Raw genomic sequence first — 415 nt, 5'->3', positions numbered from 1 at the left:
ACCCCAAGGGATGTGACTCTGCAGCCTGGGTGTCCCCAGGGTGTCCTGCCACCGGCCAGAGGGTGCCCAGAGGGACGGACCCCAGGGACACGGGGCTGTCACTGACCCACCAGCCCCGGGGGTGGCCAGGCTGCTTCATTAGCTAATTACCACCCTGTCCCCGTGGCGAGGGGACAGCAGGGACAGCCCCAGGGCTCACCTTCGCTGCCGGGGGGGCTGCAGGTGTCGCGCTCGGCCGAGCCCTCGCGGTCCGAGGTGGCTCCGTCCCCYTCCGAGGGGCTCCTGTCCCCCAGCGGGGCATCCTCACCTTCCTCCATCGCTGCCAGGGAACCTGCGGGGACACGGACACCGTCAGGAGGGGACAGCCACGGGGAAATGACCCCGGTGGGAAAGGAGGGTGCTGGGACAAAATGGG

At 69.6% G+C, this 415-nt stretch overlaps 1 protein-coding gene across 1 annotated transcript in view; it reads right to left on the bottom strand.

Annotated features, from left to right (window-relative positions):
- Window positions 1-415, bottom strand: part of ZFPM1 (zinc finger protein, FOG family member 1) — a 39,151-nt gene that overhangs the window by 21,842 nt on the left and 16,894 nt on the right. The window contains exon 2 of the mRNA XM_057384476.1: window positions 200-331. Within this exon, the coding sequence (XP_057240459.1) occupies window positions 200-331 (132 nt within the window). The remainder of the gene's footprint in view (window positions 1-199; window positions 332-415) is intronic.

The sequence above is a fragment of the Malurus melanocephalus genome, unplaced genomic scaffold (assembly GCF_030028575.1).
Source record: "Malurus melanocephalus ecotype Western Australia unplaced genomic scaffold, MMel_1.1 scaffold_710, whole genome shotgun sequence".
In the NCBI taxonomy this organism is placed as follows: Eukaryota; Metazoa; Chordata; class Aves; order Passeriformes; family Maluridae; genus Malurus; species Malurus melanocephalus.
This window is presented reverse-complemented; position numbering and strand designations above follow the sequence as displayed.